We start from the raw sequence: 15,488 nt of genomic DNA on the forward strand, positions 1-15,488 counted from the left end.
AGTAAAATACTGAGCTGTGACCTGGTCTCATGAATGCTCGTTTGGCAATCGCAAGTCTGCAAGTTCATTTGTATTCAAGAAAACCCAACAGTGAATACGTCCAAGCTGGAATTAGCAGTCTGTACTTTGATTCTGTGGTACAGGTGGGAGCGCAGCAGCTAGAAAAATCACTATCTTCTATTTCAATGTAAAACATAATTACCACCAACTGCAAATTCTTCATTTAATAAAATGTCAGATCAAATGCAGCCATGCTAATTTTTTCTTTCCTTTTTGAAGACTAAGAACCTTTTATTCATAATATAAAAAATGAACCTCAGCATGTATGTTGTAGATGTACTATACAGAAATGGCACTGCACACACTAGCAATGGTATGTGCCAGCACAATATGTCTGATACGAAACCAAATGTTCTTTCAATTCACAATGTATTAAGCATCCAAGAAAAGGAAGGCAGATGGGTTTTCAGCACGTTATCACCATTTTATCAGGCCAGAAGTTTACAACATATGTGCAAGAGGAACATCTTTTCAATATGTCTCTAGGTATGGTTGTGCAAATCAGGAATAGATGTGACTCCAACATGCTGTGCACTTCATCACAATACATTACTAACTCCATTTGGGTAATTTTTCAAAACTGGTGTAAAGTAGAACTGATCTTGTTGTCCATAGCAACCAATCAGATTCCACCTTTCGCTTTCCAAAAGAAGTCTAAAAAATGAAAGTTGGTATGGGCAACTAAGTTTTCCTGTATACTAGTTTCGATAAATCTTCCCTTAAGTTCTGATGATTAGGGAGAAACAGACTTAAGACATCATCATTTCCTACACAGCAATAAACCTTCCTTATATTATTTTCTGTTAAGCCGTCTATCCCCATTTATTAGACTTTATAAGAGCATAGTAGCAATACATGAGATCTGTTGATCTATTAGACATGGTTTATAGCATTTATGCGTATAAATATTTTAATGAATGTAAAGTTTAGAACTGTATTTGTGGAATACAAATTAAAGGGAATGTGTCATCGCAACATGACCTATTGTTGAAATCATTTTTTTTCCCCACGTACCCCTCTATTTTTAAAAATAAAAACATAAAAAACTAGATCTTGCAGTTTTCACACTGGCCACTAGGTTTAAAATATGCTAAGTCTTCTTGTTCTTTGACAACAGCCGTATAAACACAATAGACAGGAGCTGACTTAATTGACTTCTATGTGAAATCTTTCTAGGAATGCTCTGTGTACAGAGATTAGGAGGGAGTAAATAAACTTAGATATCACCTATTGTGAATAATCAATCCAGTGCACGGTAGATCCTGTGTTCTATGTATTTATCTATCTATAGATTTATAGATTATATATGTCATTGTATTTTTGCCTGTAATGATAATGTTATGGCTACTGAAAAGTTACACATACAGAACAGAAATTCTCAACATATTATTAGTCCTAATGGTCAGTGCAAAAATTGCACAATTTAGATATAGAAATCATCAAAACTTCTCCAAAAACAATAAGTCATTTTCTGATTACATGCAACATCAATATCTACAACTCACCTTTCTACCCAGTTTTTATAACTTGGGATATCCTTGGCATAAAGGAGCTTGTTCGAAGGTGAGTCCTTCCCTAAGCGGTGCTCTGAAGTAGAACAGGAGTCCATAAATGTCTGTGCCACCACAGAAAGACAAGCATCTGTAATGCTGTTCTTGTGGATATCAAAGACAAATTGAGGGTTTTTTATGACATTCACCCAGAACCTCAATGGTAAGCTGAGAAAAGAAAGAAAACCTATTTAGCACCAAACATATATTTTACAATGTTCAGTTGAATAGCTTATGTAATGCTTACAGATAACTCCCATCATAATTGCATAAGCAGAGGTATAGCATAAAAGAAGGACCAAGGAATAAGGTCTGTCCCAGGTCTAAAAGCAGGGGTTCAGGGTAATTAGATAGGTGATTGAATTAAAGTTTAGGAAAGTTTACTATAGAATGTCATATACCCAATGTTAACTATTATCAAGGTACAGATTACCTCTACAGATTACATCTATCAAGCAGTGGATGTAACAACTAACAGGTTTGACTAGGCTAATCCTAAAGGCGTTATTCTGGTGATGCCCTAGTTTTCACCGTTTAAACCATATAAAGAGATCTGTCTTTTGCTGCAGGGAACCAGCCAGGTTGCTACCTTTTGGAATAGCCTCGGTGTAGTTGGCAGCTGACCCAGTGAAATGCACAAAGGGGTCAGGCAATACTCATAGTCAGTAAATAGGTAGAGGTCTGGGCAGGTAGAATACATGGATTCCATGAAACTGTCTGAAACTAGTCAGGGCAGGCAGCAAAGGATCACTACAGTAGACAGGATAGGTAGGTAGGCTAGGCAGGTAGTCAGAGCTGGCAGTGGAGTATCAGAGTTGGTTAACAGGCAGAAGTTTGGTACACAGCAGCTGTACAACTTTACACAGAGCATAGAGATGAGGGGAGTGATTGTGAAGATAAAAATGGGGGTAGCAGTAGTTCAATTAATAAAGTTCCTAAGTAGAAGGACAGCGATGGACAGAGGACGCCAATGTAACCATTAAAGTGAATTTCCACCCTTTAGCACTATATTGTTCATCTGCTAAATAAATTCAATCGCCTGTGCTGATAAATTATTCAATATATATCAATTCTATTTTTCTGATATAGACCTCCAAAAGCCCAACATAGATATAGAATTACATTGTACATAATACATTTCTTGCTGCCTGCAGCCACCAGTAGAGGGAGCTTGGTGCATACTGGGTTATTATGTAGTTCAGTATAACAATAATATTATGAAGTAAGCATCTAAGCTCTCAGAATAGTAGTATTAACCTGAAAGCCCATGGTCCTATGATTGGTCATGCGCTGCATTTGTGATGAGGCAGTGTAATGAATATCATATGATTTTAGTCCGGACTCACTATTGATATGGCTTCCTGTTTTAAGTGATGACTTTTCCCTATTCAACCACTCATCCTGAGGAAGCCATAATACGCGAAACGCGCGTCGAGGAGAGCCACCACCTCTATACCCTCTGTTTATAATTAGGTATGTTTACCAGATGTCAGTATTTAGGTTACATGCACATGTAGTTAGGCATGTTTTTTGTCACCCATAGGAATGATCCTAGGTGATCCCTTAGCATATAAAGGATTGCAGTATGCATCAAACATTTTAGCTGCGGGCCAGCTCTATTTACGGTCATTATCAATGTTATGAACCGCCTTTCTTCTTCCTTTTTATTGATGCTCTATGGGAGTATTAGGTTTGTGTGCGTTTGTTTTTCCCTACTAATATATGATGCTATGATTATCATTTTTTTTTATATTGTATTCAATAAAAGTTGATTTTTATTAGTTAAAGTGTTTTTGCACTCCATTTTTGTGGTGTTTATTAGTGTACTGAGGAGTGTACCTATATACCTAATTTGTTGAAGTGTTTTGGACCATTGAGAGATTAATAAATATTGATATAGTGTAGCTGATAGGTTCCAGTGCAGGGTGTTAGGTAGTGTGATAGGAATTACTGTTTCTCTGCTGTCCATACATACATGCTGCAGACATAACGCTGTGATGTCACAACAATACTTAGTGCACCAATCAGTAATATCTACTCAGACCTGATAAAATGTGAAGTTGCATGTATTGCGCAAAAAATATGCACATTATTAGTGCCGATTTGCACAATCGCGAAAATAATGACTGGAGATCACGAATTCTAGAATTTGCGAATTTATTGCAAAAATATAGCGAAAACGAATATTGCCTATGCTACTCATCTCTACTCAAGAGTTCCTTAAAACACAACAACACTTGTACATTTTTACACAGATTGGAGTTGCTATGCACACCTGCACTAAATTTATAAAAAAAAATGGTGCTCAGTAATAACTTGGTGCAAGTGCAATGTGGTTGTGCCTATTTCAGTAAAAGTACATCTGGGGGATGCCTTCTTATGGAATTTAAGCTTTTTTCAACTTCTTATAAAGTTGCACTTGATAAATATGAAACAAAAGTGATCTACTCTGAAACTCTGAACAAATGTTTCACTCCAAAACTTCAAGTGGTGCTGACATACACAGTACTCAAAAATGTGCAAAATGCTTGAGTAAGTGATCCCAAAAAGTCACAAAGCCCCTTTTTTCAGGCCAGAATTCCGGCATGCAGGGATTGATCAATTCCCCCCTTTAAGCTCCCAGAAAAATGAAGTTCTGACTGCTACGAAGAAATTGATTTACACAGAGGTGGAGATTTATCAAGACTGGCGTTCCCATATAGTATCCCCCTTTCATAAAGTGAGATGCGCCTAAGAAGCTCAAAAAGATGCAAATTATGGCAGAAATATGGCATGTGCCATAATTTGCGACTTTTTCACACCATAATGGTGGTGTAATAACTTTTAAATGCTCCTTAGAATGTTGGATCTAAAACTATATAGTGTTTTAAGGTGGACATTCACTTTAGACATAAAGTGATATGCAAGAATAATATTTTCCCACTTTACTCATGTGCCATTCCATAACAGCTTCATTATACCAATTGTGCTGGGAACTAATGCACATGGCAATCATTGGAAATTAACTGTTTGGGCCCAATTATTTGCCCATCAATCAAGTGCACTAGAGCCACATTTACATTACTCAATCATTCTATATGAAGATGATTAATCACCACTAGTGCTGAGCAAAGTGAAACATTCGAAGCAGAATTTGGTCCGAAGTTTAGGAAAACCTTGATTTGAAATAAATTCAAATTTTCTCAAGCTACGTGGTAACAAAACAGGTTTTCCTACAATGGCAGCTGCATGTGTTACAAAATGAAACTAAGTGTAGAGGAGACAAGCCCGGGAACACATCATTACTAGTAATGCCATGCAGCCAGCCAATCCACATGAAAGATCACCCAACAAATGAACATTTGCGAACTGGCTCTAACATACAATTGATAGGACATTTGATATATCGTATAAAAATAAGAAATTGGAGATGGCATTGTATTACTATTTCTCATTTTTGTTTCATTTTCTTTTTATCAGTAATAAAGAGCCCAACTGACTGTTTAATTAGCCAAAGCAGTCTATACTATGCATTATGTATTGTTGTTCTGACCTACATAAAGTATATAATCCATAACCTTATAGCTACATCTTACTGTCCAGCCTGTTGCTATCAACTTACTATCAGGGACCTTTCAAGTAGGTACTATAGAGATAATAAGCACAAGCAGAAGACTAGGCAAGTGGGATTCTTCCTGTCCCCAGTGACACTGAGCTAGTTCTGTACACAGCGGTGACATGTACACACAGCCTGGGCACCACTAAGTGTCTGACTAATGAAGCATTAGCATATTATTAACATTATCTGCGCTTTTAATCTCAAACTGATTGCAGCCACTCAGGCTAAATGAACAGGAGGTTTATTTAAAGGGGTGGAGGGAGGAAAGAGAGAAAATGAAGAAATGATCTCCTTGCAATAAGATTAAATTAACTTTGAGTCACTTCTTACAGACCTCCTCGTCAATAAGGCATCACTGAGCCCTTGATCTTGAGAGAAAATACACTGCCATCCTCAATCACCAAGTGGATGGTGCTGGGTTTCAGCGATATGTATATTTTGCCAAAGCCAAATATAATCTAAGAAATCACACACTCCACTTCGACATTTATATAATATGCTTGCAGATAAATGCATTTCAGAACAATTGGAAGTGAATCAATATAATTACAAAGTATACAAAGTAACTGACACTGTATAAATGTGCGAAACAAACCATAAACGCGACCGCCACATAGGTACAGCAGTCTTCCACTAGTAAACTATATGAGACCCCTATCCTACTTGTATTAATTATCATATGTATTGATTGTATACTGTGTACACGGATGAATATTCGCACTATAGGCGGTGGGAAAAACACCGGGGTATTATTCTCATATGAAACAGAACTCCAATTAGCTTGTGCAGGAGAAATCAAACCCAATCTATTTTTATCCTCCACCATATTTAATGCATGATCTATCATCCATCTAGGGTAACCCCGATGCTACAAATGTTTGCATATGTTAACATTTTATATTTATCCATAGTAGGAGAATTTCGTTTAGCGCGAGTTAATTCTTCCATGGGCATACTTTTAATCATGTGCAGCACGACATATGACACAATTGCGTTCTTTTGTTGCGTGCAAAATGCAGCACAATTGCATTGTGTGGCAGTACCCATAACTTGAAATAAAGCTTGTCATTTGAGTAATACGTCAGAGATTTTCTCTCATATACATGAAAAATTGAGGATTTGCATGTAGATTTACATGTAGAGTTTAATATCCAGTCTCTGATCATTTTCCACTACTCCTGATATCTGTAAAGTCTTGTTTAGAAGTTCAATGATCTACCTCCCTTACTGGAAACAATTATATACTATTTATTCTAGTAGTTTGAAGAAGTACTAGTCTAGTAGTAGTAATATTAATAGTATTCTATAAAGTAATAGTATTCTAGTAGGAAAAGGAATATTTACAATATTTAACTTATTAGCATAAAGAATTGTACAGTCTAAAAACCTTTGAATCCAGCCAAACATGTATTATTATTTATTGGATATTGAATTGTATATGGTTCTAAATTATATAGATGTAGGCTCTCTGAAACCAAGAAGCCATAATTTGGCATCCAATGGAACATGCTACACTGTTTTTTGTTGGATTTAAATACACAGGGGGTAATTTACTCATCAAGAAGCACTAGAATTCTGGTGCCATTTGTGTCCAAAAATAGTGTATATTGATAACTTTTTTTTATCAATGTTATCACTTGTCCAATAAGGGGCATGGCTTAGATAAATTGGCAAAAAGGTGTCACCGCCAGTTCTGTAAGAAGGTCTGACAGACTTCCTTCTCTACCTCTTGCATGATGTTCTTTGTTTTGGTTTCAGTTTCTCATCTCATTTCCTTCTCCCAGGTGTCACCTATTTAGACTAATCCTCTTTCCTTTATATTTCCTCCCGTTACCCATTCCTTCCCGTTCTTGGACGCATCTGTCAATGGACTTCATTACAGACCTGCCTCGTTCCTCGGGGAAGACTGTGTTTCTGGTGGTAGTGGACCGTTTTAGCAAAATCGCGCATTTCATTCCCTTTCCTGGGGTATCCAATGCTAAGACGTTGGCACAAGCGTTTGTTGATCACATTGTTAAATTGCACGGTATTCCTTCAGACATTGTTTCTGATAGGGGCACGCAATTTGTTTGCAGATTCTGGAAGGCGTTCTGTTCTCACTTGGGGATTCAGTTGTCATTTTCTTCTGCTTTTCATCCGCAGTCGAATGGTCAGACCGAACGTGTCAATCAGAATCTGGAGACATATCTGCGCTGTTTTGTGGTGGAGAATCAGGAGGATTGGTGTTCTTTTTTGTCCCTTGCTGAGTTTGCTTTAAATAACCGTCGCCAGGAGTCCTCTGATAAGTCACCATTGCACATTCTCTGGAGAGGGGTCTTCTGGTTTACCTGATGAGGTGAGATTTTCCTCATCTTTGTCATTTATTTGGCAAAAGATTCAGGGTAATCTGAAGAGGATGAGTGAGAGATATAAGCGTGTGGCGGATAAGAGACGTGTGCCTGGTCCGAACCTGAATGTGGGTGATCTGGTGTGGTTGTCTATAAAGAATATCAAACTAAAGGTTCCCTCCTGGAAGTTGGGTCCTAAGTTTATTGGGCCTTACAAGATCTTGGAAGATCCATAATGTTTTTCACAGGTCCCTATTAAAACCTTATGTCAAACCCACTGTACCCTCCTCTTTGCCTCCTCCTCCGATTTTTGTTGATGGTAATTTTGAATTCCAGGTCTCTAGGATTGTGGATTCTTGCATTGTCCACGGTTCTCTCCAGTACCTTGTTCATTGGGAGGGTTATGGTCCTGAGGAGAGGATGTGGGTCCCAGTGGTGGACATTAAGGCCACTCGTCTCATCAAGGCTTTCCATAGGTCTCATCCTGAGAAGGTGGGTTCTGAGTGTCCAGAGTCCACACGTAGAGGGAGGGGTACTGTCACCGCCAGTTCTGTGAGAAGGTCTGACAGACGTCCTTCTCTACCTCTTGCATGATGTTCTTTGTTTTGTTTTCACTTTCTCATCTCATTTCCTTCTCCCATGTGTCACCTATTTAGACTAATCCTCTTTCCTATATATTTCCTCCCATACTGTCTGACTTTGCGGTTTATACTACTTCCTGGATTGAAGTGTTCACTGCTGGAGTCTTCTGCTGCTGCTTGTACAGATAAGTCCTTTCATGTATTGTGTTTCCTTGCTGGCTTGATTCTAGGTGACCCTGACTCCCTCCGTATGAAGTGCAGGGAGCCGGTGGTCGTGTCCCCTCACTATTATAGGGTTTTCAGGTGTCACACAGTCTTAGGTACATGGGCATACAATTGTCTACCTTTGAGACCCTTGTATGTGCTTAGCAGTCAGGGTGAGCTCTTAGGGTTTTATAGGGGTCACCTATATGCTCCTTAGTTTGGGATCAAGCCAGTCGGAGGTTTATTCATAACTTCCAGCTATCTGCAACATCATCCGTGAAAAAAGGAAGCATGAATGTAATTTGGTGCTGTGTGCCAAAAAATTTCACTGCCTATATTTTGGAGTAAACTATGCCATCATATAAGGTGGTGTAAAGTCAGACCAGCCAATATAAGTGTACCAGATTTATCAATCAGCTATTGTAATAAATCTGGTAGAGTTTATAACCGTATGTCTAACTTTATATACGTCTTACTATTAGACAGCATTATGTTGGCCAATCTGTCAGGAAAACCTCTTTTTGCCTTCATATTAAATTTGAGACATACAGAAGAATCTATCATCTATCATCTACAGTATATATCTATATATACAGTATATATCTATATATATACAATATATATCTATATAAATATTTTTGCAATTTCTTACTTACCAGTTGCTCTTCCAGGTGTGTCTTACATGAGGATCATGAATGTTATGTTTGTCTGCTTGCTCATCCAGAAAATCAAACATATATTTGATGGCAAGAGGAAGAGCGCTGCCTCTGTGTGCTGTGCTAAATATTGTTTCAAACAAGTCATCCACAAACTTCTGTAATGTGCCCTGTTAACAAAATACAATTGAAGAATAAAGTGAGATGTTTTATAAATTATAATTAGTTCCAGCTTTTTGTTACATTTATATTTAATTTAGCAATTATAATACCAAGGTAACCAAACAACATAGAGAATACAGTTCACATATGGACAAAATAAGTAGTGTTATTGTAGAAATAACTGAATGTAACAACCATATCCAACCATATCCAGTAAGGGTAATATATACATCCATTATGAAACAGTTCTGTATGGGTGCCAGGAAGATGGTGTTAAAAAGTTGTGTAAAAAAATAAGGGATATGGACATGAACACTGTATGTTCTACTGTGAACTTAATATATTGTGTAGAGTCAGTTTCATGTTAGCTTTATTCTAAAGAAAACAATATAGATAAATAGGACAAAGTGTAAATGCTGAGTGATATTAGTGTGTCTAATATGATACCAGAAAAACTAAAATAAAATTATGTACTTTTTGAAAATGGTAATCCAACTATATTATGAAGATGAAAACTAATTATTGGGACCAGCAAAGGAATAAATTTAATCAAAGTAGATTCTGACAACACCTGCTTGCGTTATGCAAGTTTTAAAGATATGAATATTCTAGTTCGGAAGACACCTGCGCTCAGTGAATCCTTTTTGCATACTATTCAACACAGCTAATATTTCAATACATGGATTCTGGCCGATGCATGTAAATAAGATTCTGTCTATATACACTCATTGACCAAAAAAAAACCCCACCGAGAACGAGTTGTTGGAATCAAATGATACATTGTATGTGTGAAATAATATTAATATATGTAAGTGATTACAATATTAAAGTGAAAGGAGGTTCTAGTATACTGTTGGGCCGCCTCTCGTATGGAGACATTTGCACACAGATGTTGCAGCTGGGTCTGTAGATCCTGCACACTCATCCCATAAATGCTCAACTGGCGATAAATCTGGCAACTAGGCAGACCAAGGAAATGTGGCAATTTGGTGAATTTATTCCTGGGAAACTCTTGCTGTGCATGTGCGGGCATTATCCTGGTAAAAAAATGCCAGTTGGAAACCCTACTATGAGAGCAATCCATGCTAGGGGTGACTAACTGTCATATCCGTTGGCTCCCCAGATCATAACACCAGCAGTTGGGGAAGTGGGACACTCCACAGCAAAGGTAGGATCAAAGCACTAACCAAGAGGCCTCCATACTCAAACCCGATCGTTATGGGATGCCAAAAAGAACCTTGGATTTGTTGCTAAAGATAATATGGTTTACAGTCTGTGGCAGTCCAGGTTTCTCATTCACAAAACCACTGTAAATGAAGGCAACGGTGGCTAGACACCAAATTTCCTTTTGCTAAGTGCATGGAAATAGTCCAGTCATGATGATGATCCACTGTACTTTTTAGTGGTTCATAAAATCCTTTCTTGCCGTGTTTGTTCCCTCACGTAATGACTGTTCTCAACATTTATTAACTGTTACATCAGTACAACCATCCTGCTTCTCTCTGATCCTGTCATCTGGGCAAAATTTATTCAAATATAAGTATGCCTATTAGTCAATTATCTCTTATATAGGGCAGGGGAAAGCCGTTTTATGCCCTTTTCCGGCAAGACCCAGTGTCTAATCAGATCACACCGGTAATCATTTATATTGCTGCCCAAGATATGCTGTAACTGCATATGTCAATGAGAGTATCTCACAGTTCCAAGTAGTTAGGGAACAGTACATTTTATAGTTAGGGAAAAATGTAAGAGACATATGCTGTAAACATAAGCTATGTACTTTTAAGTTTAATTACAGCTTCTTGGAGTAAAAGCCACTGAGCATGAAGAGAATGGTTTAACGTGTATAGGTAGCTCTCAACTCTCCACTGACCTACAATGGTAGGGGATAGAAGAATCAGGTGAAGTTAATATTTTTGCCCAATCTTTTTGTTTACCCAGGAGATAAACTGCCGCCATAAGTGTCTGGCAATGTCTTCTTTCCCTCTCTCCATTAAATATACACATACATGTATAGCCGAACTGTGATCCCAGATTGCTGGATCATAAGAGAGAAAATCTATATGTTCATCAGAAATAAGATATGTCCTAGATTTTGTATACACAGGCAGAAAGGCACACATAGCTATTCCAATACCTATTCCAAATCAAATGTAATAAAAGTAAAATTATCTGATAAAAAAAGTCACACAGAAAAAATACATAAAAAGATACATATTATACATAAAAAGAACCAAGCCTTGCTGAGACAAAAATAATATGCAAAATATACCTTGCAAAATATACTGTCACAATATGCAGTGGTCAACTTGGCATGTTGGTTATTGTTTCTAAGCCCCACTAGACCTTTTGCATTATGATTTTATATAGCACAAATGGTGTATGTATATCAGAAAAGATGGGTTGAAAGTTTACTTTAGGCCACATCGTATTTTTTCTCTGTGTCCGATCTGTGTTTTTTGTGAATTGCTCATGGACTCATTTATTTCTATGGGACTGCATTTATTCGGCCAGGTTGCAAATTATAGAACTTGCCCTATTCTTGTCCATTTTACAGACAAGAATAGGCTTTTTTACAGTGGATCCCGCAAAAATTGTGGGATACACATCCATATTTAGCGGATCCACAATTTGTGGACTGCAAAACGGATACAGTTGTTTGCAGGATGCCTTAGCGACTGTTGCTGTTCCACCTATAAATTGGTCTGTTGTACAAACTTGGCTTAATGCAGTTAAAGTTCGACCAAGTTTTATAGTTTCAAAAAGAGTTTTCCTGACTGTGTTGCACATTGCAACTTTCAATGAGCTTGTATCTGCAGTATAGATGACCCTGTTGAGGTAAGAGTCCTGTTGTTCAGTACTGCATTGAGCAGATTCCCTTGAATAAGCCTTATTCTCAGCATCATAATGGTACTTCTAATAAAGTCTTTATTATAATGAAATGTTACAAAGGAGGCTTCCTCCTATGCAGTATCTACTGTACTCAGTTCTATGCTTGAAGAATAATGTGAGGGGGTGTGGCGGCTCGGAAATACAAGTTGCTGGCATTTAAGAAATGAGATGTCAACAGCGTAAAGTTATAGAGCTGTCATGCAATAATTTTCTAAGAAGAAATTCTTGCAGGGATAGACAAAGCTTTTTCCAAAAGATGCCGTTTATTTGTCTGACAGCTTTGAGTACTTTATAAAAGGTCTGCCCCCGTCAGTCGTTATTTTGTGTTATTACTTTGCAATGGTTTAAAAAAAAAAAATTGGTACGCTAAGGTATAACAAAAGATAAAGTATACAGGAAAAAAAAATAGCATCTAAGACTGCCATTGTTAATGTAAGATAACAGGATGTTCACAAATCAACATATAGGTACAGTAAGTCTAGTAGGTGATGAAAAGAGGGCTCTCTTATACCCACCATAAAACCTTTGATCTATTAATATTTTAGATCAAACTTCACCATGATGACTTTCAGATTCACTAAACATTTTAAATGCATATAAAAATCTGCAACATTCATTGTAGAACAATACAATATATTATGATATTATAGTATGGTATATCGGGACATTTTTTGCATACCTTAGTAGCCAACAATCTTGTTAGGTATATTTCTGATACCATTTTACTTCCTCTGTCCCCTTCTTTTTGGTCTCCATGCTCATGGTTCTTGACCAAATGCCAAACTTTAACTCCACTTTCCAAATCTGGTGTTATCATGGGTGTGCGAGACCGCAAGCTGTCAGGACTTCCAGTGTATTTAATCATATTTTCTGCAATAACAACAAAGTTCAGAACTTCAGATATGATTGTTTTTAACCAAGTGGCCTACATTTTGCTAATGAATTATCTATACAATTGATAGCAATGAAGATAGGAGCAAACAACAAAATAGGATTATTATTATTATTTTTTACTATAACCCATGACTGTCAATATGGCTGTTTATGGTGGTCACTAAGGAACCTTAGGATAGGCCACTGCATGCCTCCCATGCACTGGAGAATAGGAGCCTGGCAATAACATGCTAGCTACCCTAATAGCACAGGGGGGACAGTCTGGTAGTTCATGTCAGTATCTGACTGACAGTATACAGGACACTGTACTACATAAGGCTACATTCACACGACGAAACTTCAGTTAAAAATTGATAAACTGTCAGTTTTTAGCAAATGTTTTTTTCACTAATGCCTTTCTGAGAAACTTACATTAAAAGCGGTCCCCTTCAATTATATGGGGCTGTTGGTCGGTGAAATTAGATATGATAGAGCATGTTCTATTTTTGATGTCCATTGTTCACTGGTCATCAAAATAAAAAAAACTGTCTTTGAATGACCTCATAGACTGCCGCTGTTCTTAAAATGGATGTGTAACGCTGTTAAAAAAACATCTGTCACATGTCCATTTTTCACTTTCATATGAATGTTACCTTAGTAGTACAGTTTACTATGTGAGCGATCAAAAGATTGCTTGTCAAAATCCCCCTGTGGGACTAGTCAATGGTAATGTTGAACAAATTTTTATGAAATAAAAAAATATCCAATTTAAAAAATAGACCATTTTCATTTTGAAAAAAGCTTTTTCAAGAAAAAAAAAGAAAAAAATAATAAACTCTCCACATATTTGGTATCACAGCAATCTTAATGACCACACAGTGAATGGCATAAAAAAAATGATAAAATTGCATTTTTTTTTTTTGCTTATTCAGCACCCAAAAAAGAAATAAAAAGCAATAAAAAAAGAATTAGGTACCACAAAATGATAAAAATTAAAAATATAAATCATCCAGCAGAAATCAATCCCTTACACAGCTCAGTAGAAAGAATACAAAAAAAGTTATGGGTTTATGGATGTGAAGATGCAAAAACATTTAGGTTTTTTATTGTGCAAAATTAGAAAAACCTTAAAAAAAACCTTTGGTATTGCTGTAATCATAATCACCAAGATAGTAAAGTTATCATGTTTATGCCAAAAATGAGCACTGCAAAATGTATAACAAAAAAAACTCAAAATGGTTCCATTAAAACTACAGCTATAATTATGACGGAAAAATAAAATTTATAGCTCTTGGAATGTGACAATGAAAAAAATTGCTTGGTCACTAAGTCCCAAAACATGCTGGTCACTAAGGGCATAATGTATTTTAGAAGGCTGACTCCCTTGTCAGTTTTAAAGAAAGTTAGACCAGCACCACCAAACTATATATAAAGAGAGTACAGGTGCATGGTACCATGGCTGCAATGCAAAATACTGTACTAGTAGCCTTTGTTTCCCTTGTCAGTGTTGTTTGCTGTTGCATTGGTTAAGAGACAACAGAGTACAAGATAAGCAATAGTGTTGATAACGAATATTCGAATTTCGAATTTTTATCGCAAATATGGGTACTTCGTAAATTTGCGAATATTTTGAATATAGTTATATATTTGTAATTTCGAATATTCGATTTTTTATTTTTTTTTTTAAATCAGTACACATGATCCCTTCCTGCTTCTAGCTTGTGGGCCAATAAAAAGGCTGCAATATACTTGACTTTAGGAGTAGTAGTGTTTGCGAATTTTGCTCTATATTAGTTTTTTCGAATATTCGCTATATTGCTATATATTCTTGTTTTAGAATATTACGAATATTCGAAAAAACGAAGTTATAGCAATATAGCGAATATTCGAAAAAAAGGATACAGAGCAATTTAGCTAATATAGTGTTATAATCTTTTCTTTTTATAGTTGTCATTTTTTTCCAATCTGAACTTCAGATGAAAAAAAAATTACAACTATTAGAGAAAGAAGATTATAGCACTATATTAGCTAAATTGCTCTATATTCGTTTTTTCGAATATTCGCTATATTGCTATATATTCTTGTTTTAGAATATTACGAATATTCTAAAAAACTAAGTTATAGCAATATAGTGAGTATTCGAAAAAAATCGAATATAGAGCAATTTAGCTAATATAGTGCTATAATCTTTGTCTAATAGTTGTAAGTTGAAAAATTCGCAATAAAAATTCGAATCCGAAAATTCGAATTATGAAAATTCGCATATTACACAATCATTACTTTGCTGATTTTTCAGGGGGAAAAAAATCGCGAATTTTCGAATATTCAACGAATATTCTAAAAAATATTTGCGAAATATCGCAAATTCGAATATGACCCCTGCCGCTCATCAATAATAAGCAAATGCCTTTTAACAGTGTATTATCGATTTTCAGAATTGATTGAAAGGAGATCTTGTAACTAATCTGTAAATTAACTAATAAATCTATAAATGCATTCGTAGAAGTGATCCATCTTCTTCTGTTTGCATAATTTTGCATGGTGTTTTCAGTCTTATCATAAAGGTACCACGTGCAGCAAAAGGA

General features: G+C 36.3%; 1 protein-coding gene across 1 annotated transcript in view; it reads right to left on the bottom strand.

Moving 5' to 3' along the window:
- Positions 1-15,488, bottom strand: part of PLXNA4 (plexin A4) — a 756,456-nt gene that overhangs the window by 13,150 nt on the left and 727,818 nt on the right. The window contains exons 28-30 of the mRNA XM_044279996.1: positions 12,710-12,900; positions 8,977-9,146; positions 1,566-1,778 (exon numbers count right to left, since the gene is read on the bottom strand). Coding sequence (XP_044135931.1) covers positions 1,566-1,778; positions 8,977-9,146; positions 12,710-12,900 — 574 coding nt within the window. The remainder of the gene's footprint in view (positions 1-1,565; positions 1,779-8,976; positions 9,147-12,709; positions 12,901-15,488) is intronic.

This window comes from Bufo gargarizans, chromosome 2 (genome assembly GCF_014858855.1).
Source record: "Bufo gargarizans isolate SCDJY-AF-19 chromosome 2, ASM1485885v1, whole genome shotgun sequence".
Taxonomy (NCBI): Eukaryota; Metazoa; Chordata; class Amphibia; order Anura; family Bufonidae; genus Bufo; species Bufo gargarizans.